This window comes from Cotesia glomerata, linkage group LG5, assembly GCF_020080835.1.
Source record: "Cotesia glomerata isolate CgM1 linkage group LG5, MPM_Cglom_v2.3, whole genome shotgun sequence".
In the NCBI taxonomy this organism is placed as follows: domain Eukaryota; kingdom Metazoa; phylum Arthropoda; class Insecta; order Hymenoptera; family Braconidae; genus Cotesia; species Cotesia glomerata.
In genome coordinates, this window is record NC_058162.1 from 4,512,988 (window position 1) to 4,535,943 (window position 22,956).

The 22,956-nt window shown below is 26.0% G+C and overlaps 1 protein-coding gene across 1 annotated transcript; it reads right to left on the bottom strand.

Annotated features, from left to right (window-relative positions):
- Nucleotides 1-4,440: 4,440 nt before the first annotated feature.
- LOC123265323 lies at nucleotides 4,441-22,665 on the bottom strand. The gene is made up of 11 exons (XM_044729021.1): nucleotides 22,301-22,665; nucleotides 13,673-14,177; nucleotides 13,495-13,597; nucleotides 13,327-13,415; nucleotides 9,541-9,833; nucleotides 9,188-9,440; nucleotides 7,177-7,402; nucleotides 5,647-5,813; nucleotides 5,350-5,565; nucleotides 4,797-5,216; nucleotides 4,441-4,707 (listed from the first exon to the last, which is right to left on the bottom strand). Exons 1-11 carry the CDS (start codon nucleotides 22,303-22,305, stop codon nucleotides 4,441-4,443), a joined length of 2,544 nt encoding a protein of 847 aa, XP_044584956.1. The 5' UTR covers nucleotides 22,306-22,665.
- Between the last annotated feature and the right edge of the window lie 291 nt (nucleotides 22,666-22,956).

The following is a 22,956-nucleotide window of genomic DNA, read 5'->3' on the forward strand; positions in this document are numbered from 1 at the left end:
GTTTGAGCATCTGTAGAATTAGAAGTGTTGACCGCAAATAAAACAAACTATGGAAAAAAATGATTGAAGATTTTATGTAACGGTAAGTATATATTGCTTGGAGAAATTTAATTTAAATTGTGGTTAAATTAGTTAAAATTCTTTGATAAAAACTTTTCTTTTCGGATAAATTTAACCTTTTTACACGCTTTATATTAGCTTCACTTGTATGTCAGTTTGTTTGTCAGTTTGTCAGTATGTCAGTAACTCTCCGTGGGTAATCTGCGCGCCTGCGGCCTTCCTTGGTTCTGGTAGCCGTTTCTCAGGCTCCCTCTCCGAAATCGAACTCTGATTCCCCGTATTTATAATATTTATAAATAATTATTTTTTTATTAGCTTCACTTGTATGTCAGTATGTCAGTATGTCAGTATGTAACTCTCCGTGGGTAATTTGCGCGCCTGAATATTTTTGATAATCAACAAATAATAGTTTAAAAAAACTAAAAAATCACGCTTTTATAAATAAACCAAACTAAAAAGTAAAAAATAAATAATAGTTTAAAAAAACTAAAAACACGCTTTTTATAGAAAACCAAACTAAAAAATAGAAAATAAATTTAAATTAAGAATAGTGTTAAAAATTTCAATAAATATAAATTAATAATAGTGTAAATAAAAAAATGTATTTTATTTTAAAAAAAGCGTGGGGTGCTTTTTAAGATATTATCAAAATGATAATCACTCTACTCATATCTGTCAATAAAATATTTATAACTATTGACACCATGCACCCCATGCTTTTTTTTAAAATAAAATACATTTTTTTTATTTACACTATTATTAATTTATATTTATTGAAATTTTTAACACTATTCTTAATTTAAATTTATTTTCTATTTTTTAGTTTGGTTTTCTATAAAAAGCGTGTTTTTAGTTTTTTTAAATTTATTACACGCTTTTTATTAGCTTCACCTGTATGTTTGTATGTTTGTAACCGACTCCTTTGGACTTGATTTTGACCCACTTCAAACGGTCAGATTTCATTTATATTTTGTAGACTTATTGAGGACCGATGACAATACACTAATTTGATGAGATTATTCTATTATCTTGATTAGGATCGTCAGGATTAAATGATTTTTTCACGCATTCTTTGTGTGAGAGCAAGAGAGATAGGAAAAAAAATAAAATCACGCTTCTGTAGTTAGCCGAACAAAAAAATAAAAAAATAATTATTAGTTTAAGGGGTTATACGCAGTTGCAAAGCTAAAAAAACAACATTTTTTTATGAATTTTTTCTAGACACAGTTTTTAATTATCAATTACAAGTGATGGTTATTTAAATAGAGCCTACTTTCAAGAATACAATAGCGCGTCAATCATGTAAAAATATAAATGTGCACCGCTCCTGTAGAAGATGTTCTGAACGACCTCTAAAAAAAAGGCGCTTGGCGGTGATCTCCATTTCGGTGGTTTGGATTATCTGAAATCAAAAAATATGGTGAATTCTTTTACAGGATAGATTAATGCAGGTATTGGACGAAGGAATAAGATTCAAAAAAATTATTACTATTTTTTTTTTAACAATTTGGAAAATTGTTTTTCAACAAAAACGAAAAATTTTTTACAAATAGACGCCATTTTGTCAAAAATCAAAATTTTTCTTATTCCTTTGTCCAATACCTGCATTAATCTATCCTGTAAAATAATTCACCATATTTTTTGATTTCAGATAATCCAAACCACCGAAATGGAGATCACCGCCAAGCGCCTTTTTTTTAGAGGTCGTTCAGAACATCTTCTACAGGAGCGGTGCACATTTATATTTTTACATGATTGACGCGCTATTGTATTCTTGAAAGTAGGCTCTATTTAAATAACCATCACTTGTAATTGATAGTTAAAAACTGTGTCTAGAAAAAATTCATAAAAAAATATTGTTTTTTTAGCCGTGCAACTGCGTATAACCCCTTAAGGTAGTAAGGTCATAAATGCAAATTTTTAAGAAGTTTTCGAAATTTGAAATATGGGTAATAGAATAGGCATTACATGTGCTTTTGAAATTTGAAGTCAATTGACCTAACCAGAAATAAGATAATTGTAATGAAAAATTACATTTTAGCACAGACATTATGGGTGGAGAGTGAGAAAATCACAAATATTAATAATTATTGCATTGAAAGGATTTTAAGATCGTTTCAAAAATCTAATACCTGTTAGAATAATATATTTAAAATAATCCAAAAAAATTTTGAAAATTTTCACCATGTAGTTTTTTATAAATTGTTAATAAGCTGGCTAGTTAAACAAAAGTAACCATTACACGGAAAAAAGAAAACTCGAAAAATTACAGTATAAAATGTAAAATCGGTCCCGTCGTAATCAAAACTAGAAAAATTACAGTTTGAAATAACATTTTTCTAAATTAAATTTTTTAATTTAATATTCAGAGCTTTCAATGTAAATATTACATTCTACAATGTAATTCTTATAAAATTTGTAATAATTACAATCTGAAACTGTAATTTTTCCAGTTTTCATCACGAAGCGCTACGTTGTATTATATACTGTAATTTTTCGAGTTTTCTTTTTTCCCTGTAGTAAAAGCGAATAAGAGATAACTCATGAAAAAGGCAGCACTAGCGAGTGAAAAAGAAAGAATTTACACAAACTATATGTCCCGAGTGAACTACCTTAAAAACTGAGAAACACGCTTTTTATAGAAAACCAAACTAAAAAATAGTTTAGTTTAGTTTAGTTTATTAACAAAATTATGTCAAGGCAGTTGCCGAATGACAAAGAGTAAGTATACATATAATTTTACATTATTGTGCAGTTTAACTTATAAATATTTAGAGTGTTTTACACAATAATATTTTTAGATAGGTGATAATATTATATACTACATTAAAAATTAATATAAAAATTTAATTTATAAAGAATTAACTAATAATTTTAAGAATCTTTGATGTTACTAAAGAGACAGGTAGGAAACTTTAAATTAAAAAGAAGCTATATAAAGAAGTTTAACGAAGTTTGAAGATTAATAAAATAATGATAGAAGCATTTACAACAGTTTATGATCAAACATCTAAATTAAATAAATAATCAAAAATTTTATTTTTGAAAACCTCCAAGCTTGATGAATTTATAATGTCCTCTGGTAGTTCTTCCCATAATCGTATAACTGTAATTACGAAAGAAGACTCATAATGAGTGGTACTGAAATTTGGGAATTTAAAGAGAATATTATTTTTCTTGGCTGCTAGTCTCTCAGAGCGTCTTACAGTAAGGTCTTCTTGAAATAATTCGCGCAAATAGCTAGGTTTACCAATTTCTAATAATTTATAAAAGTAACAACAAGTAAAATAAATTCGACGACTCTTTATCGAGAGTCATCCCAGTTCACGTCTATAAGGCGAGACATGTTCATCTCGCTTTAAATTGAAGATGAAGCGAATTGCTGAATTTAAAGAGCGCTGGAGTTTACAATCATTTTCATCAGTTGCATTTAATAATACTATAGAGCAATAATCAATTAACGGTAAAATAGTTGCCGATACAAGTAATTTTTTAATTGATGAAGTGTAAATATTTCTACGTAATTTCAGGCTATATAATGCCGAATTGATTTTACTTATAGTTTTTGATGTGTGTAAGTTCCACGATAAATTACACGTAAAATGAACTCCAAGGCACTTGATTGATTCAATATAAGGTAGAGGTACACCATCAATAGAATATAAATTTGAATTAAGAATAGTGTAAAAAATTTTAATAAATATAAATTCATAATAGTGTAAATAAGAAAAAAATGTATTTTATTTTTAAAAAATGCGTTGGTGCTTTTTAAGATATTATAAAAATGATAATCTTTCTACTCATATTTATCAATAAAATATTTATAATTATAACTATTGACAACATGCACCCCACGCTTTTTTTTACAGTAAAATACATTTTTTTCTTATTTACACTATTTTCAATTTATATTTATTTGAATTTTTTACATTATTCTTATTTCAAATTTATTAAAATTTATTCTCTATTTTTTAGTTTAATTTTTTATAAAAAATGTGTTTTTTAAACTATTAATTATTTAGTTAAGCTTTAAAATTTTTTCAAGTATTTTTATAAAAAAATTGATGAATAATTTATTGATTGGAATTATTAAAAAAAAAAAGTGAATAAACTGCAATAGCCATTTAAAAAATAAAAAATTTAAACAGCTGAAGAAAGCGAAGCAATAATTTACATCGAATACTTAACACTTTAATGATTTATAATGATTATATGTTAAAAAAGCGAGTAATTTAAAGCATTTATGAATAATTTAAAAGAAGTATTCTTTCAATAAAATCTTAAGTGATTTTCAATTTTTAGATAAATTGCAATATTAAAATAAAATTAAAGAATCGGGATATAAAAAATTTAGTAAATACTAATAATTTTTTTTTTTATTTAAAAATAATTAGAAAACGCTAAATTATAATCCGAAAGAAATTTAAAATTAAAACCATTGTTACAATTAGTTCCTTTAATTAAATTATCAACAGGACTCTTCATAATTCTAAAATTAATCTCATTAAAATTCTGAGTTTCTAATGCTATTTTTTGGTATCTATTAGTCGCAATCCATAATTCTTCATATCTCTTCGTGAATCTCGAAGGAATAACTTTAACACCGCTTACAAACTGATAATCGTTGTGATCCCTATCAATTACTACCTGCAAAGTAAATACAACGTAACAAAAAAAAGTCGTTCTCAGTTAAGTATTAAAAAAAAAAATTCCACTTTCAAATGTGTGAAACTTACGATATTATCTCTCGTAAGCGGCTTATTAATATTCCAGCAAGCCATTGCAAGATCATGAGGGAGTCCAAAAAAAAGTGTTCCACCGCTGGAGAAAGCCATTGCTGCCGCTTGACTGGGTAACGCTCTTGATACTACCGTGTATCGTATCGGTTCATTGGCATATGATTTATGCAGGCTTGAAGTTTCCACTGAAATAATGTCAAAGGATGCTAGAGGTCGCAAAATAAGTTGTCGCGAATTTTTGGACGATTTTGGGCTCAACGCCATTCCCAAAACTCCGTCATCGAGATAAAAAGTTTCATTAGCAATTGTAACACTCGCTGCTGCTTCTTGAGGCTGGAAAATCGGCGATTCAATTCGCCAAAGGCTTGTACCGTTGTAAATTATCAAAGCATTGCCAGTAACATCTGCGATGTAAACCTACAAGAAAAAAAAATTATTTTTATTGATTTTAATTTCCATTAAAGCATTGAGTATTATTAGCATAAAACAAGTATGTGTAATAAAAAAGAATTTGAATAATGCAAAAAATGAATGCATGGGCTTGACTTACAAATGTCTTAGAACAGTAAACTCCTTGAGTTTCCACAATTGGCGTTACCAATAAACCTTTTTTCGTAACAATATTTATTGCTATGTCACGAGGAATTTTAACTCTCTTTATCAGAATGTCTGTTTTTAAATCGAACGCCAGTAATTGTGCCGGACAAACGTGTTCTTCGTTTATTTTTCCTGTATCGAGCACCCAAAGGCGATCGCATTCATCAATCTGTATCGGTTGTTGAGTGTAATATTAATATTAATAGTATTTACTACTTTTTTATAAATAATTTATGATATTCACACTTACCGCAACTCGAAACACGCTGGTTATTGAATTACAGTCGCCTTTTCTTGCCCAACTCCAATTAGGGTACGGTTTTAAAAGGGGACCACCTCCTCCGATTTTTCCTGAGATTGTTGTTAAGCTTGCGGGAACTCCATCAGTTCTTATCACTGTTACAAATACTTTTTTATCTGGAATTAATTTTATTTATCAGTATGTTTTCATAAACACATTTTGCAATATTATTAATAATACTCTTAATTTTTATACTAGACATCACTAAATAAGAATTTATTTTCGTGCAATTTTCCAGCTAAAATTTTAGAATTTAAAATTTCATAATTTACAATTTATAATTTAAGAAATATCTTAATTGATGTATAATGCCGATTGGCGTTCAAATGAATGAATAAATAAATAAATAATAATATTGGTTTTTATCTGTTATATATTGAAATAATATATTATTAGAATAACTAAAAATGAATTATTAATTATTAACTAGCAACCTTGCAATCACTAGATGACTGCCTTGACTTGTGAACGATAAATAAATAAAATTTTGCTCTATTAAATAATGACTTTTGTTAAATTGCACTGTACTTTCTTAACTATTGATATTTTTGAAGATATAAGCTCATTCCGATGTTACACTCATCAAGAGCTTTCATTTGAGTACCCACATGCATTTTTATATATTTTTCATATATACATATTTATAATATATATAAATATATGAAAAATTAATGTGGGTACTCAAATGATAGGTCTCGAAGAGTATAACACCAAGATAAGCTTATATCTTTAAAAATTTCAATAGTTCATAAAATATTTGTTAAATTGCACTGTAATTTCTTAAATATGGACGTTTTTAAAGATATGAGCTCATCCTGATGTTATACTCATCAAGAGCTTTCATTTGAGTACCCACATGCATTTTGATATATTTTTCATATGTACATATATATAATATACATAAATATATAAAATATATGAAAAATTGATGTGGGTACTCAAATAGAAGGTCTTGATGAGTGTAACATCGGGATGAGCTTATATCTTTAAAAATGTCAATAGTTCACAAAATACAAGGTCATTTCTTAATTATTGATATTATTAAAGATGTAAGCTCATCCTGATATTACGCTCATCAAGAGCTTTCATTTGAGTACCCACTTACATTTTTGATATATTTTTCATATACACATATATATAAATATATAAATATATGAAAAATTGATGTGGGTACTCAAATGGAAGGTCTCAATGAGTATAACATCGGGATGAGCTTATATCTTTAAAAATATCAATAGTTCTCAAGATACAAGCACATTTTTTAATTATGTATCTAGAGATAGAGCATTTTCGAATGCTGCCTAAATACTTATCATAACTGACAATCGGTGAGAATGATATGAAACCTTGAAAAGGCACAACCCCAGGTCAAGATTTTTCCAACGATACCAAATTTAACCATAAAAACCCATTTTTTCATATAAATACACTGGCCACAAAATTTTGCTTATCCTCTTAATAATATAAATTATTAATTACCTTTCCAAACGTCAACATCAATAATCACCGGTTTAGTATAATTATATTCACCGGTAATTATAGAAGCAAGTCTTTGTGTTTCGCTCTCCCACAAGTAGTCTACCCAATACCATTTGTACACAGTCTCAAACTTTCCCGCAGAGCTGACAGTTGTGAAATATAAACTTGACAAAAACATAAATGACAAGATATTTACGAGCATATTTATTGCAAAAACTGTTCCCGTTTACAAGTTACACGTGTTAATAAAATAAATATTAATATAATTAGTAATTACAATGATCATAAATGAGCTTCTAGATGTTAAACGGACAAATAGTCGAATAATTAAAATAAACCGACCAGCTAAACAGTCAATGAAATACTGTCATGTTTATTAGTCTACTAATCCAAGAGAGTTTACTTTTTTCCTTTACCTTTCTAATTTTAACCTTCCCGATTATGAGATAAACTCGTGCATTTACTTGCAATTGCATTGCGAAAATACAATTAACTTTAATGCTCACTTAAAATCATTGACATCTTTCAATCACGGCCAAGGCCATCAATTATGTCTTTTCTGCAAATTAACAACAAATAAATTTGGTATTTGTACTTTTAAAAAATGTACTTTTATTGAAAGTTTAACAAGTGTTATTTTTTTTTTTTATAAAATATACAAAAAGCTTTAAAATATGGTTTTATAATAGTCTAATATTCCCAGAAAAAAAATAATTTTCATTTTTATCAGTCCTTACAAAGATTTAAAATTAAAAATAGTACATTACACCCCTAGGGAAGTAAAGTAAGAAATGTCTCAGATCATGTAATTGTTGGCCGAGGCGAAGCCGAGGTCAACAAACATGTGATCTGAGGCTTTCTTATTTACTTCCCGAGGAGTGTATACTATTTTTTTCCTCGACGGAGGCGTAATGCCATCGATAAACTTATAAAATATTTGTATTATTGTTTTAATAATTTTTTTTGTGGAAAATATAAATTTTCATGGCAACTATTTCATCAATATGTAAAAAATTAATCTTAAAATCTAAATAGTAAGTTTTTAAAAATTTTCTTCAATTTCTTTTAATATCCTTTATATAACGCAAAGCGCGTTCGATTTTCTAGTTTTTGCACGACTCATGATGCGAAGCATCAGAAAGTCTAATTAACTTGCGCACCATTCGATAGATAATTTAATGAAGATTAATTCTGTCAATGGTAAAAATCAATTTAAGATAATAGAACCAGAAAAAAATATCAAAATAGTTAAAAGAAAATTCGTGTCAATCAACTCAATTCTCCGTTAAAAACATGATAAATTGTGTAAAAAATTCACGAATTCACCGCGTAAAACTTGAAATAAAAAAATAAATAAAAAAAGAAATTGTATTTAAAAGTATTAATAAAAAAAAAAAAAAAAAAGTAGCCAACAAAAAAAATAGTAAATTACAAAAGTAATATTTAAATAAAAAAAAAAATTAAAATAACATTTAAAAAAAAATATTCTTTCAGAAAATTAACTATTTTTTTTTTTATTTATCAAACGAACGAGCATTATGAATCGTGCACTTTAGGATTTGCCAAACTTTTTAAAATTTTTGATTAAAATACATAAATTATTTCTTCTGGGATTTTAAGTATATATTTACACTAAAAATGCAAATTGAATATTCAATTTCTGCTAGAACACGAAAAGAACAAGATGACACTGGATATCATCCCAGATTATACTCAGTGATATCTGCGGTAAAAAAAATTTTAGATAGTAGCTAGAAAAATCCAAATTATACTCTGTGATATTTGGATTATACTCATTGTAATCTGGATATAATCCAATCTAGCTACTATCTGAAATTTTTTTTCACTGAGTATAATCTAGGATGATATCCAGTGTCATCTTGTTCTTTCCTGGAATGTAACAATAAAAAAACTGTACTTGGCGCGAGATACTGTCGTGTCTCTAAATAAATTTCTAGTTTGTGGGTTATTATTATTTTAATCTAATTACTTAAACACTAATTCATTAATAATATGAATGAGTTAAAGTGTTGTTGTAAATATTAATTGGGAAGTGGGGATTGTAATGGTAAATACTTGGTGGCACTAATAAAGGAGATTTTGATCTTATTCTCAGAAGCCGAGGGTTAATTTCCTGCGGATTAACTTGACGGTTGTAATACTTCTGAAATCTCGAAGATAAAATCCAAATGTTTCCATTGTCGCGTTCGTACCACATCAATTCAGCAACGAATTGCAATTTTTCGGCGCTGAATGCGAGGACACTAAAAAATAAATACAATTTTTAATGGTAAATATATGTAATATTAATATTACTATAAATTAATCGTAGTAATAATGATAATTATACTAATTAATAGTTACCGCTGTTTGTTAGTCGCAGGGCTCCAGCTGGCTATCGCCGTTTCCGTGAAAGGAGAGAAGATTAATGAATTGTCACGTTGATTAACTGCTAATGCTAATCCTTGGCTGGACTTTTTCCCAACTACTGTTACCGGAAGTGGCTGTCCGAATGGCAGGGGACCAGCTTTTAATACTAATGAAGATACACTGAAGATACGATCTGTCGCCAGAGGTTGATAGTATACCAAGTTTTCTCTTGGAGAAAATGTCAATCCTACTACTCCGTCAAACAATTCGAATGTGTCAGAGCCGATCTGTAATTCAATCATTAAAGTTACTTTAATTAATTTAATAATTATAATATTGAGGTCCCGAGTCAGAATAATGAACCTATATGAGCCTACATGAACCTACATGAGCCTACAGAATAATTTTCAATTGTTTTGATCGATATTATTCAATTTATAAATTGAATTTTTAAGTTTTTTTATCAATAAATTTTTAGTTACTATTTAAATTTATTTGTATTGTACTATTTAATATTGCTATAAGTATATTTTGCGAGTTTATATTGATCAATCAAAACAATTAAAGATAAAAATATCGATCAAAACAATTAAAAATTGTCCTGTAGGCTCATGTAGGTTCATGTAGGCTTATGTAGGTTCATTATTCTGACTCGGGGTAGTACCCTCAATTACTAGAACATTATAATAAGACTAGAATTTTTTATAATAATTAATTATAATAAATATAAATTATTAAATATTTTAAATTACATAAATTTATTATAAAAATTTAAAAAAAGTCACAATAAATACAACATTCTTTTGACTTTATTTAAGCAATGTAATAAATTCGTCTCCTTTTAATCGCAATCTAAAAAGAGAGATCCAAACAATTTTGAATTTTCATGATAATCAATATTTCAAAATTCTTAAAACTATACTTCTAATAATTAATAATATTCTTGATATTTTTTTAATATTTATTTTTTCTAAAGACCGGTTTTATAATACTTTTAGATATTTTCTGACGTAAGTCATTAAATTTTTAGTTTATTGGCTGTCTAGTCTAATACAACAATTTTTTTTCTCTAATTTTTCGTAATATTGTTAGCCTGTATTTCCCTCCAGGCACAAACAATTTATCCTCAATTGATATCTAAATTTTTAATATTATTATCTCCTATCATGTTAATTTTATTCAAATCTTAACGTCCGCACTGAAAAAAAAAAATTCTTGAGTGTAAATTTTCTTGGCTTAAGAAAATATTAAGGAAGATTGAAAATTTCTTGAATTAACTCAAAGTTTCTTCCAAGAAAATTTCTTCTTACTCCAAAATAACTGTTGTTTTCCTTAAAATTTTCTTAGCCCAAGAAATATTTTTTCTGTACAAGTTTACGAAATAAAATAAACTTTTTGGTTTCTCATAAGAAGTAATAATGCAAACAAAAATTTTTATAGACTATAAAATACTTAGTTGAATATCTTTCAAATCTTCAGTTAGATTTTTAAAGAACTGCAGAGAACCAGAAAAAAACATTAATATAAAAAAATTATGCTTTTACAATTAATCCTAATAAAAAATAACAGATTTCATTTTATTTTACAAAAAGTACTTTACAGATTTAGATAAAAATTTAAGTAATGAAAAAAAAAATATATTGAATATTTTATATAAATAAAAGTGCTGATTTAGAGCATATAGTAGTAATAATTAATAAAAATTATTTTTGTTTTTTTTCTTCAGTCCAACATTACATAGATAAATTTATTATGTAAATCAAAAGAGAATTTGTACATAACATTAATAATTTATTATTATTATTTTAATAAAATTAATATTTTATTCCTGTGGTATCTGCGAAACTATTTTAAGGATATATAAAATTGTTAATTAAAAATATTTTTAATTTGATTTTGTCGCGGCTAGTTTTCAGATTTTTTATTGCATGAGAAAATTTTCATCGATTATTTTAATTTATAATTCAATAATTGCGGAATATTATTACGTTAATTTTGTTTTACGTGTTACTGAAGTAATAACAATTAAATTAATTAATGATTCTTGCAAAATGTTATATAACAGAACAAAGCGAGTTAAAAATTTATTTTATATTTTTGCTTAAGAAGAATATTAATTTATTTATGTAAGTATCAAAAATATTGATTGGTTCCTTTGAATTTTTTTTAAATAAAATTTGAAAATAAATATCAAAGAGAAATTAATTAAGTGAATTCAAAAATTAGTTAACATTAAAACCTCTCTCTATGCAAAAACAATAGTCTTATTTTACGTGATTTCTTCATACGACGCTAATTATATACATACTACACGATTCCGGCGATTAATGCTAGCGCGGTGAATGTATATTTGTAATAATAAACCGATTGAAACTTGTAATATTGATATACTTATCAAGTAAAAAATTTAAAGTATGGGAATATTGCAGAACTGTCATTTCTTCGATAAATAATTTTTAACTTAGAAATTTCGCATAAAATTTAAAGAAAACTGCTAATAAGTTATTAATAATTGTTAATAATTTAGCTTAATTAAGCAGAAATTTTATTCCAGTTAATAAATTGTAACAACTTTGGCCTTAAACTTTCATTTCTTAAGTTTATTCATAAAATTGTATCACTAATGCGATTTTAATATTTTTATAGTGGGATCAATGTTTAAAAATACTTCTAACCTTTCACTGAGCTCCATTATAGTTTGTATAAACTCACTCATGACTTAGAAGTTCAAACACATAATAAATAATAAATAATGACTGTAATGTTAGTATCATAAAACAAATATGTTAACAATAAATTCTCTTAAGTAGGAATTATATAAACTAGAAAAAAGTTCCTGGATGTGTAACACTAATTCTTAACAAACTTTTTAGATATTCCAAAAAACTTAACGTTACTTCCGATTGTAGGAAAAAATTGTAACAAAAAAGTCTTTAAAAAAAAAATGAATACGTCATTTATCGAATTTTGTTCATGAATTCTACAAAAAATTGTTTTTGATAACTCATTGCATAAAAAATTATCAGTGAGATTTGTTGAGTAATATAAATAGAATTATTAAAGCTAATGAAAATTAAATTAGCCGACATTAGAAATGCTTATAATTCTTTATAATCAAGAAAAAATTAAAAAAATAATTTTTAATTTGTAGAAAAATTGAAAAACTTTAAGTGCAATTTTTAAAAAATATTTTTTAGATCTAATTTAATAAATTAAGCAAAATCGAAAATTAAAAAATTTCGGCTAACTTTGTTATTATTTTAAAATAAAAATTAAATTAGCCGACATTTAAAAATTTTCAGAATTTTTTTTATTAAAAAAATTACTACAAAAAAGTAAGAAAAAAAAATTTCATTTGTAAAAAACTTCAAAAACTTCAAGTTCAATTTTTAAAAAATATTTTTTAGTTCTAAATTAAAAAATTAAGCAAAATAAAAAAATAAAAAATTTCGGCTAACTTTGTTATTGTTTAAAAATGAAAATTAAATTAGCTGACATTAAAAATGTTAATTATTTTTTTTAATCAAAAAAAAATTACAAAAAAATTTTTAAAATTTTTAATTTGTAGAAAAATTGAAAAACTACAAGTGCAATTTTTAAAATATTTTTAAGTTCTAATTCAATAATAAATTAAGCAAAATCGAAAAATCGAAAATGTTGGCTAACTTTTATTATTATTATTTATTTTTATTTTTATTATTATTATTATTATTATTATTATTATTATTGTTATTATTATTATAAAATAAAAAATATTATTATTTAAAGCGAATTACTGACCCGATAAGTAGAAAAATTTGGATCTGGAAGCATTGATGCGTGAACATACCGCCAGCTTCTGTCAGCAGTTCCATCGAACACAAGAAGTCCTATAAATCAATTGTATTAACATTTTTTCTCCATTATTACTACATAAATAATAATAAATCTTAATGGTAATTAATTTACCAGGGCCAACAGTGTCTGTAATGTAAACAAAGACGTCATCGCAAGTACGAGCTTCAGTGTCATCTATCACAAGGTTAGTAAGAAGTGTATCAGGTCTTAGAACCTAAAAATTTTAATTAGAATAAACATAATTGTTAGCTATTGAAATTTCGAACTCTTTACAGCTAAATTAGCTTACTTCGCGGGGGAAGATGACTTGGCGAACAAGTTGATCAGTCTGGAGGTCGAAAACAAGGAGTTTTGGCGAACAAACGACCTGGAAGTCGTCGACGGAGGTGTTGATTCCACTGTCGAGGACCCATAACCTGTTGCATTTATCGATGCGGATTCTGTAGACAGATATCAGCCCGGAGCAGTTGAAGTTACCTTTACCAGCGCCATGCCAATCCCACGAGGGATAGGCGTCTAATTGTGGACTGCTTCCCAGTGGTAAGTCACGAGGAATCACACTCAGAGTCGCGGGAACACCAGCTCGGATTCGGGGAGTGGCGATGAATATTCTGTGCTCTGATACTTCGAATCCTGTTGGAACGACATTCTCAGGGCGAAATTGGGCTAGGTATTCCCGGTCATACGGCAATGCGTAGTCCAACACAGGCCATTGCGCTATTGTTTCGAGAACCTCCGAACTTATCTCGGCGGTTCCGAGCGACCCTATCAATAGGATCGTCGGCAGGAAGTTCCTGAAACAATATAATCTATATTATTAAGAGGATAAGCAAAATTTTGTGGTCAGTGTATTTTAGGGTGCGTCAAAATTTAATCTCTAAAAGCAACCTTTTAAAATTGGAATTTTGAGTTCCGCTTTTAGCAGGAGTTAGGTTAGGGCATTTCATGAGATATTTTGATGTGTCGGGACTTATTTGATGCTCACATAATTGTTTAACAGGAGTTTTGTTGAAGCAATTTTTCTGGAATTTAAAAATTTCAAAATTTGGCCAAACGAAACTCCTGTTAAAAAATTCTGTGACTATCAAATAAATTGTGACACACCAAAATATATCAGAAAATGCCCAAATACAGCTTCTGTTAAGAGCGAAACTCAAAATTTCATTTTTAAAAGGTTGCTTTGGAAGATTAAATTTTGACGCACCCTAGTGTATTTATATGATAAAATGGGTTTTTATAGCTAAATTTGGTATCGTTGGAAAAGTCTTGACCTGGAGTTGTGCCTTTTCAAGGTTTCATATCATTCTCACCGATAGTCAATTTATGATGATAAGTATTTAGGCTGCATTCGAAAATGCTCTATCTCGAGATACATAATTGAGAAATAAACCTTGTATCTCGTGAACTATTGACATTTTTAAAGATATAAGCTCATCCCGATGTTACACTCATCGAGACCTTTCATTTGAGTACCCACATCAATTTTTCATATATTTATATATATTATGTATATGTATATATGAAAAATATATCAAAATGCATGTGGGTATTCAAATGAAAGCTCTTGATGAGTGTCACATCGGGATGAGCTTATATCTTTATAAACGTCAATAGTTAAAAAATTACAGTGCAATTTAGCAAATATCTTATGAACTATTGACATTTTTGAAGATATAAGCTCACCCCGACTTTACACTCATCGAGACCTTTCATTTGAGTACCCATATCAATTTTTCGTATATTTATATATTTATATATATGAATATATGAAAAATATATTAAAATACTTGTGGGTACTCAAATGAAAGCTCTTGATGAGTATAACATTGGGAAGAGCTTATATCTTTAAAAACGTCAATATTTAAGAAATTATAGTTCAATTTAGCAAATATCTTGTGAACTATTGACATTTTTAAAGATATAAGCTCACTCCGACATTACCCTTATCGAGATCTTTCATTTGAGTACCAACATCAATTTTACATATATTTATATATATTATATATATGTATATATGAAAAATATATCAAAATGCATGTGGGTACTCAAATGAAAGCTCTCGATGAGTGTAACATCGGAATGAGCTTATATCTTTAAAAATGTCAATAGTTAAAAAAGCTACAGTACAACTTAACAAAAGTCATTATTTAATAAAGCAAAATTTTATTTATTTATAGTTCACAAGTCACGATAGTCACATAGTGACTGCAAGATTGCTAATATTAATTATTGCCGTTATTTCACTAATATCTCCGTTTGCTCGCTTTTGTAGAAAATTTATTAATATTTTTTTTTATATTCATTAAACTTATAGCAAAATTGGAGATTTAATTCCCTAATCAATAATTTTTTATTAAAATTAGTTATGTATTTTTTTTTTTAATTATTTCAAATTAAACAAAGTAGTTATAATTTTTCAAAAAGTAAATCCAAATATTTTGGTAATTTTTTTTTATAAATACAGAAAGGCATTTTGATTAAAACAATCTATATGTTTGTAATTTTAGTATAAAATAATTTCAAAATTTAAGGAAAAATTCACCATGATTTTTTTCTGCTTAGTCTTTTACTTCAAAGAAAAAAAAAGGTTTTTTAGTTAACTATTTTCTTCTGACTAAAAAACATGTAATTTTTTATAAAAATTAAACATTAATTTTAAATACTAATTTTTTTAAGGCAATTAATAATGTTTGTTTTAATTAATAAATTTGTAAAGAAAAAAAAATTAGTAATTTCATTTTTTAATTATTGATTCCTAAAAAAGATTAGTATTATTTTTATTTTAATTTCTAATTTGTAATTTTTTAAATTAAATAATCGGAAATGTTTATTGTCTACCATAAAAAACATTTTGTTGTCCAACAATGGATATGTGGACTTACAAATAAGAAGAGAAAATAGTGATTGAAATTTAAAACAAACCAACCCAAATCTGACAAATATGGTTCATTGTTTTTCTGACCATAAAGGTACATTTTTTTTAATGCACTAGATTTGTTAGCGGAACGACATTCGAATGACTTTCTACTTTGATACGGTGAATTTCATAACAAGCTACTGACTTGGACAGCCGTCGCTTGACCGTGAATTCCGAGGAAACTTTTTGTTAAATTATTTATTACATCTTCTTTCAGAACTAATAATAGCATTACTATCCCCATTGTTATAATTATTGTTATCGACATAATCACTAACATTTACTGAATGCTAAATGCTAATGGTAAGCGTAAGTTTGTTATGAATAGTCTTCTGTTCGCTTTTGTCCGACATGTCGGTTTTTCTTTTTGTTTTCCAAGTTAATTGATAAGCCATTCACTTTTTCGAAAGGAAAAAACAGCTAATAACAATTCTGTGTTTACGAGTTTCTTTATACACACGCAGTTCACCGTCAACCGTAATTTGATCTCGACATATCAAATCAAAAATTCTTAATAAAAGTATAGTACTATCCATTATTCATGGAAGTTTTTATTTTTAAACACAGGAATTAATTGTCCAGAAGTTGTCGCAAAAGCTTTAAATCATTTTCTATTGTCAATTATTCTTTACTTCACATTCATTATATTATTTAAGATCAAAGTTAGGATACTATATCTGATAGCTTGTAAACTAGTTTGCCACTTTAGTACTTAGATTCATTTTAAATATTGATGAATGTTACACAAGATTGATTTTGATCCGGTTATTTTGTCATTGTCAAACTGAGAATAACTCGGCAATGAGTTTGTTATTTATTGATCAAGTTAGTGTCCGTAATTGAACGCCTATCGATCCTTGGTATCGGGTGACCTTCTCTTTTTTTATTCATTATATTTTTTCAATAACTAATTAATTATTATGAATTAATTTTATCAAGTTTACTAATAACTTTTTTTTTTTAACTAAAATTTCAAACTATCTTTCGTGCAATTTTTAATTATTAATTGATTTATTTTGAAAGAAGTTTTTAAATTGTGGCAATTGTTTAAAATGTCGGCTCTACCGTTTTTTAATTATAAAAAATTGATCAATTGTTACACTGATAGAAGAATTTAATTGTCCCCCATGAAAAAAAATGTAAAAAAAATATATGTCGAAATATATAAAAAATATATTTTAAATATATTAAAAATCTATAAAAAATATATAAATATATAAAAAATATGTATAGTAAATATATTTTTAATAACTAACTTTTGGCCGATTTTCATATATATTTTATATATTTTAGATATATTCAAAATATATCTTAAAATACATAGCTAAAAATATAAAATAAATATATGTCGAAATGTATAAAAAATATATTTTAGATATATTCAAAATATATCTTAAAATACATAGCTAAAAATATAAAAAAAAATATATTTAGATTATATGTTTATTGTTTTCTATAAACTTAGTTTATTTATGAATAGAAGGACTTTAAAAATAATTTACCATGCAATGATTGAAAGTATTATTAACTACGGATTAATTGCCTGAGGTGGTGCTTATAGTACCACTAGAAATTCTATAGTATCAACTCAAAATAGACATTCAAAAAATTATTATAGATGAAAATTGTAATGTTCTAAATATACAAAAAACTTTCATTGTGAACTCACTCATCTTCTATTTCAATGATTGCAGGCACAAACTTTCAAATACTTTTTTCAATACTAGAAATAAGTCAATCTCACTTCCTAAAATTAATAAAAACATCACAAGTTAAAGTGCAAAATACACGGCCTTTAAATATTTTAATTTATTACCGAACGAATTGAAATATTTTGCCGGAACATCCAAATTACTGAAAATAAGTCTAATTCGATGGATAAAGCAATGTAACTTATGATTTTTCTCTAAACTACTATTATAAATTAATTATATATGTAAACTAGCTTTCTTGATTTGTATTTTAATTTATACCAGTCCTATGAACAGATGCTATGCATCTCTATAGGACAGATATGTCATTTATTATATTATACACTGATAGAAGGATTTCTTAGTATTTAAAAAATATTTCTTAGTATTTAATAAATCATTTCTTAAACATCATTTCTTAGTATTTAAAAAATATTTTTTAGTATTTAATAAATATTTCTTAAATACTAAGGAATATAAATATTAAGAAATATGTCTTAAATACAAAGAAATATTTCTTAAATACTAAGAAATATTTTTTAAATGCTAGGAAATGATGTTTAAGAAATGATTTCTTAAATACAAAGAAATCTTCTTAAATGCTAAGAAATCCTTCTATCAGTGTATTATATATTGATTATCTGTAATATTTTCTGGTTTAATAAATAAAAAAAAGAAATATCTAAAATATATTTTCATATAAAAAATATATATGAAAATCGGCCAAAAGTTAATTATTAAAAATATATTTATTATACATATTTTATATATATTTATATATTTTTTATAGATTTTTAATATATTGAAAATATATTTTTTATGTATTCCGACTTATATTTTTTTTTCATGGGGGATATTAAGAAATATTTGTTAATATTTAACAAATCATTTATTAGAGACCACTTTTTAGTATTAAACAAATATTTCTTAGAATTTAAAATTATTTGTTTGTATTTAATAAATCTGATATTCATTTATTAAATATTAATAAATCTTTTTAAATACTAAGAAATATTTGTTAAGGACTGAAAAGTGGTCTTTAATAAATCATTTGTTGAATATTAACAAATATTTTTAATTATAAACAAATCCTTCTATCAGTGTTTGAATCGGAATAAGAAAAAATTTTTTAACAGAAGAAATATTTTTAAGCTTAAAAAAATTCAGGGTTTAATTTTTTCCAAAAGTTGTCCTAATAAATTACTAAACTCAGAGAAAATAGAATAGTAATATTTTCTATTCTAAGTATTAAGCAGGCTAATTTTTTATAAAATTGATAATAATAATATGTAAAAGGTTTAATAACTATTTTTCAATCAATAATTATAATCTTATACATTGTAACTAACTGAAGAGTAAGTGTCACTCATAAATATTGATAAAATTACAAAATATTAGTTATTATAGTGTAAAAGCGAATAATTACATTCAGGTTATTTTATATTATATATTTTAAAAATTCCTATGAAAAAATTATTCGATAATGTTTATAAAAATGTAGTAATAAATTTTATTTGATGATAAAGCTTATTACTTTTAAAAATTTTTATTATTAAATTGTAATTATTTTTATCAAAATTTGTAAGTTGCTTTTTTATAAGAATTGAAAAAAATATTTATTCATGATTTTTAATTTTTTTTTTAATTTGTTGATTGATGGAATTTCTACATGAATTCATAATAAATTTATTTATTTGTTAATTAATATAATTTTACTAATCAAATTACAAATATTTTAGACTGTATAAAAAAATCGACTATTTTTTTCGAAAAAATCCTATAAAAATGTCAGCTTTTAATTTTAACGTTAAGACGCATTTCATAGCGATTTTTGTATTTAATTAAGATGGAAAAAAATTTTAAACTTTGAAATTTTATAATTCATAAACTTACTTCCTTAAAAGTTATTCAAGAGCAAAGTTAAAATTATAAGAAACTTTGAGGTTTATTACTTCTTTGGTGAATTTATCATACTCATTGCAAAATTACACTATAAATTATCGTCTTAAGGTAGTTGTTGCGTGATAGGCATTTCAACAGAAAATTATGAAATTTTTTTTATTGAAAGATAAATATATTAATAATTCACTACCAAAATTTCAGATCAATTGACTGCACCGTTTTTGAGTAATTAATTTTCGAAATTGTATCTTTTACACGTATAGGTATAGAGAGATGGTAAAGTTAGTATGAAATCTTCCGTACCACTCGAGTGGGCCAAAGATTTCATACTAACCTTATCATCTCTCTATACCTCTACGTGTAAAAGATACAATTTCGAAAATTAATTACTCAAAAACGGTGCGGTCAATTGATCTGAAATTTTGGTAGTGAATTATTAATATATTTATCTTTCAATAAAAAAAATTTCATAATTTTCTGTTGAAATGCCTATCACGCTACAACTACCTTAAACAATATTCTATACTCTATAAACAATATTCTCACAGTACATTGTGAAAAAAAAAATAATTGATGTTTTTGATGCAGCCTAACATAAATAATAGATCGAACATTTTATAATAAATAAAATAATATAAAAAAGGGATCGGTTAGATTGTTAAAGTCTTCTTCTGTAGATAGTTCTCTACATAATTCACTGAAATTATTCTTATGCGCTGTAGAATAAATCAAAATACAATATAATATAAATTATTGACATAAATCAAAATAAAAAGAATTTTATGCTAATTTAAAGTTAAATCACAAGCTTTAATTTTATCAGGAACTTATCGAAAAAATTGATTCTATATTTTATGTAATTTGAAAAAAAAAATTCACTATTAATTATTGCCCTATTTCAATAGATATAAATAATTTCAGTGTATTAACAATGAGAGTAACTATTATCTTTTCTCCGTGTAATACGGTGAAACACAAATTATAATTGGTTACATCTAAAATGTTACACTAAATATATAAATAATCTATTATTATCAATAATAAACAATCAAAGTAAATGTATAAATAGCTTAATAAAAATTGAAGCTTACAATTATTTTATTTACGCGTATTTTACGACTTTTCTTTAAACGATTTTTTCTTAAAAAAAATATTTTTTATGTGTTTATTCTAATATAAGAATGTAAACATTGTGAATGAGAAGAAAAAGGCATTACTTTAAATGCCGCGTGTTGAGATATGCAGTTTATCTTACTAAGGAGTGTTCAAATAGTTAGAAATTTTTTTATTTTTATCAACAACATCCTACACTGAGAAAAAAAAATACTTTTGCTCAATTAACAATTTCTTGGCTCAAGAAACTCGCTTACGATCAAATATTCTATTATTTTATTATTTATTATTTATTAAACCAGAAAATATTACAGATAATCGATATATAATATAATATAATAAATGACATATCTGTCCTATAGAGATGCATAACATCTGTTCATAGGACTGGTATAAATTAAAATACAAATCAAGAAAGCTAGTTTACATATATAATTAATTTATAATAGTAGTTTAGAGAAAAATCATAAGTCACATTGCTTTATCCATCGAATTAGACTTATTTTCAGTAATTTGGATGTTCCGGCAAAATATTTCAATTCGTTCGGTAATAAATTAAAATATTTAAAGGCCGTGTATTTTGCACTTTAACTTGTGATGTTTTTATTAATTTTAGGAAGTGAGATTGACTTATTTCTAGTATTGAAAAAAGTATTTGAAAGTTTGTGCCTGCAATTATTGAAATAGAAGATGAGTGAGTTCACAATGAAAGTTTTTTGTATGTTTAGAACATTAAAATTTTCATCTAAGGTAAAAGCCCCAATAGATGATCACGTACCAGTATATGATCACTCCATGTATTTGTATATCTATATTCACAAATATAGGTATACAAATACATGGAGTGATCATATACTGGTACATGATCATATATTGGGGCTTTTACCTATAATAATTTTTTGAATCAGTCTATTTTGAGTTGATACTATAGAATTTCTAGTGGTACTATAAGATAACCAAAAGAATAGCTTTATTTGAATTAAGTAAAAATTATTTCAATCAATTTAACAATTTCTTGAGCTAAGAATATATATTCTTGAAAATTTTCAAGAACATAAATTCTTGTGTCAAGAAAATTTTCTTAACAAAAGTATTTTTTTTTCTCAGTGTAATTGATGTATTATGCCAATTGACGTTCAAATAAATAAATAAAAAAACATTTGACCAAATAAAAAAGTTGAGTATTATAAAAAAAATCGTTTAAATAAAATAAAAATCCATAAAACCAAAAACCGCAAAAATAAAACACGAATGTAATTAAAGATGTTAAAACAAATTAATTAAAAATCATTACCTCATAGCAAAGAAGTTTAATTAGCAATAAAGTTATACTCGAATAATCTTGGTGCGTTCAACTCAATTAACCAATCTAGCCGTAAAATCAGCAGCAACACTAATTTATAACATAAAACTTAAAACCAGGGAATAAATAAAAAAACAAAGTGCGTCGGACACAACGAGTCGAGTTTCACTGACTCCAAAGAATTGAATGTCGTGTAGTTGTATAAGAACTAAAAGACCCCAGTACTTCACAGTTCGAGAGTTGGATCGGGGAGTAGCCCGTAGATAACGTCTACCAAGACAATCGTTCGCGTTCGATCTATAAACGTACCCCTCCCTGTACTATAAAATGTTGTATGCCATACACCAGCATTAATGCATTATATATGTAACGTACATACTCGACACATGGTGTAAAAGTTACCGATTACCAAGAACGCCGCCCTTCCCTCCTCTTACTTTCGCGGCTCGGTCGCCCACATCCCGGTTCCTTATTCTCATTACATTTGTATAGTACCGAGGCATTGGTACCGACTATGGACCCCTTCTACGATTTATCAAAAATCCAATGCATTAAACCGGACCCCGAGGTAATTTACATATTTAACAATGACATAATAAAATGCCTGGTCGAGAAATAAAAACCAGATCTAGGTGTATCCGAAATTG

Bases quoted from the DNA above. Each gene is read 5' to 3' on its own strand.
- LOC123265323 (XM_044729021.1), bottom strand. The intron at 9,834-13,326 runs GTCAGTAATTCG...ATTGAATTACAG, and splicing joins CAAATTTTTCTACTTATCGG to ATCGGCTCTGACACATTCGA. The intron at 5,814-7,176 runs GTAATTAATAAT...AATTAATTCCAG, and splicing joins TGATGTTGACGTTTGGAAAG to ATAAAAAAGTATTTGTAACA.